We start from the raw sequence: 2,783 nt of genomic DNA, 5'->3' as shown, positions 1-2,783 counted from the left end.
ATGTATAAAAATATTAATATAATATGATATAAATATATAACTTATATTATATGTAATGCAGTAGCAAAAAAGCGGTTATGAGGCAAGTGAGCCATAACCACAGAGAAGAATCTTGGAACAACATGCAGGTGACAAACTTGAAAACATCCTTGATATACAAGCATTACCCTTATAGATGTATCAGCCTAGGGATAGTTCAGAGAGAAAGCTGTTAAAAATGTCAAATCAGGGGGTGCCTAGGTGGCTCAGTGGGTTAAAACCTCTGCTTCAACTCGGGTCATGATCCCAAGGTCCTGGGATCGAGCCCCATATCGGGTTCTCTCCTGTGCAGGGAACCTGCTTCCTCCCCTTTCTCTCTGCCTGCCTCTCTGCCCACTTGTGCTCTCTGTCTGTCAAATAAGTAAATAAAATCTTTTAAAAAAATGTTGAATCAGTTTGGAATGTCTTCATTCCCAAAGCTGTATATCAATATAAAGATTCTTGCCTCTGAGAGGGTTTATCTTCCAAATATTTTCATAAATGCCTCCTTCACATCCTTGTTTGGGTTCATCATGGATGTTACAACTGAGTAGAACACAGAGATCACCTTATCCCCTTCACTTATGTTCTTGGAATTTGGACGCATGTAGGTAAATATTGTTGAGCCATAGAAGAAGACAACAACAGTGAGATGAGAACCCAAGTAGAAAAGACCTTGGGCCTCCCCTCTCCTAACTGTATCTGAATCACAGTGAATATAATATTCCAATAGGAGAAAAGGATGAGGGAAAGAGGACCAAGGAGAATTACCACACCTATTGCAAAGATGGCAATCTCAGCTTTGTAGGTTTCTTCTGAAGCCAACTTCAGGAGTGCAGGAGGTTCACAAAAATAATGATTAATTATGTTCTGTCCGTGGTATGACAGACATAAAGTAAATGTTGTGTCTACCAGAGATACAAATGCTCCAGTGGCCCAGGACCCTATGCTCAGCTGTATACACACCCTCTGGGTCATGAGCATGGAGTAGTGAAGGGGCTTACAGACAGCCACATAGCGGTCATAGGACATCACTGCTAGGAGGGAACTTTCTGTACACCCAGCTACTAGGAAAAAAATCATCTGAATTGAACACCCAGCAAAGGAAATGGTTTTTCTCATTACTAGCAAATGGAATAACATCTGGGGGATGATTGTTGTAGAGAAACAGAGATCAGTAAATGACAAATTTTTAAGGAAGAAGTACATTGGTGTTTGAAGTCGAGAGTCGATATGAATTAGCATTATGATGAGAAGATTTCCCAACAGAGTTATCAGGTAGATGATGAGAAACACCACAAACAGGAGGATCTGTATCTGCCGATCTGAAGAAAGGCCCAGCAAGATAAATTCAGTCACATAGGTTTGGTTTTCTGTGCCCATTGATGTTTATTTCTGCCTAAACATTAGCATAACTAGGGCAATCAGAAGTTGACTATAATGGAAAATCAAATCTTGAAAGCAAAGATCTCATTGCAAGAACAAAAGTATTTGATTAAAAACATTCTTGGAAGCATTTAAGACATTTGATTTTCTAAAAATTCCATACCTAATTCTTTTTTTTTTAATGATTTTTTTTAATTTTCAGCATAACAGTATTCATTATTTTTGCATTACACCCAGTGCTCCATGCAATCTGTGCCCTCTATAATACCCACCACCTGGTTCCCCCAACCTCCCACCCCCCCGCCACTTCTACTGTGTCAGCAATGTGGAAGACTAAGGCATAATGGGCCCACATCATTACTGAGCCAAGATGTTGGAGACAAGACCAGACTTGGGTAACACCACACACTTTGGAACAAAGGACAACCCTTTGTGGAGATAAAATGGCACCACAATAGCTGTCTGCACAATGGCAGTGTCTTTTCTGTTGCGACTAGTGTTTGAGCTCATTCATGCTGCTGTTTGTTTTATAATATTCAATGAGTTGTGTAGGTGCATCAGTAGGAAATCAGGTTCTGGTCCAATGCTTTGTAGTCAGGCAGAAATACTATTCAGTTTATGTATTACTGTATATCAGGAATAAGCAAAGGATAACATGGCTGGGTGTAAGCTAATAGAAAAGGAAATTAGAGAATGTAGCTGGGGACATGGGCAAATGATTGGCACTTGTGGCTGGAGTCTTCTATCTTTGAGAAGGGTTATGGTCAAATAATCTTCAACAAAGCAGGAAAAAAATATCTGGTGGAAAAAAGTCTGTTCAATAAATGGTGCTGGGAAAATTGTACAGCTATATATAGAAGAATGAAACTCAACCATTCTCTCATACCATACATAGAGATAAACTCAAAATGGATGAAAGACCTCAATGTGAGGCATGGATCTATCAAAATCTGAGAGGAGAACATAAGCAGTAACCTCTTTGATATTGGCCACAGAAACATCTTTCAAGACACATCTCCAAAGGCAAAGGAAACAAGAGTGAAAATGAGCTTTTGGGACTTCATCAAGATCAAAAGCTTCTGCAAAGAAAAGGTAACAGTCAAAAAAAACAAAGAGGAAATCCGTGGAATGGGAGAGAATATTCACAAATGACATTACAGAAAAAGGGCTGATATCCAAGATCTATAAAGAACCCCTCAAACTCAACACCCAAAAAACAGATAATCATGTTAAAAATGGGTAGAATACATAAACAGATACATCAGAAAAGACACATAGACAAGTGGAACAGAGTAGAGATCCCAGATATGGACCCTCAACTCTATGGTCAAATAATCTTCAACAAAACAAGAAAAAATATACAGTGGAAAAAAGACAGT

At 38.9% G+C, this 2,783-nt stretch overlaps 1 protein-coding gene across 1 annotated transcript; it reads right to left on the bottom strand.

The window, feature by feature from the left end:
* Nucleotides 1-496: 496 nt before the first annotated feature.
* LOC132011125 (olfactory receptor 2D3-like) lies at nt 497-1,401 on the bottom strand. The gene is given in 2 exon segments (XM_059389304.1): nt 497-681; nt 684-1,401. Coding segments are annotated over 2 exon segments (903 nt in total).
* Nucleotides 1,402-2,783: the final 1,382 nt, after the last annotated feature.

Source organism: Mustela nigripes, chromosome 1 (assembly GCF_022355385.1).
Source record: "Mustela nigripes isolate SB6536 chromosome 1, MUSNIG.SB6536, whole genome shotgun sequence".
NCBI lineage: Eukaryota > Metazoa > Chordata > Mammalia > Carnivora > Mustelidae > Mustela > Mustela nigripes.
Note: the sequence above shows the minus strand (reverse complement) of the source record. Positions and strands in the feature narration are given on the sequence as shown.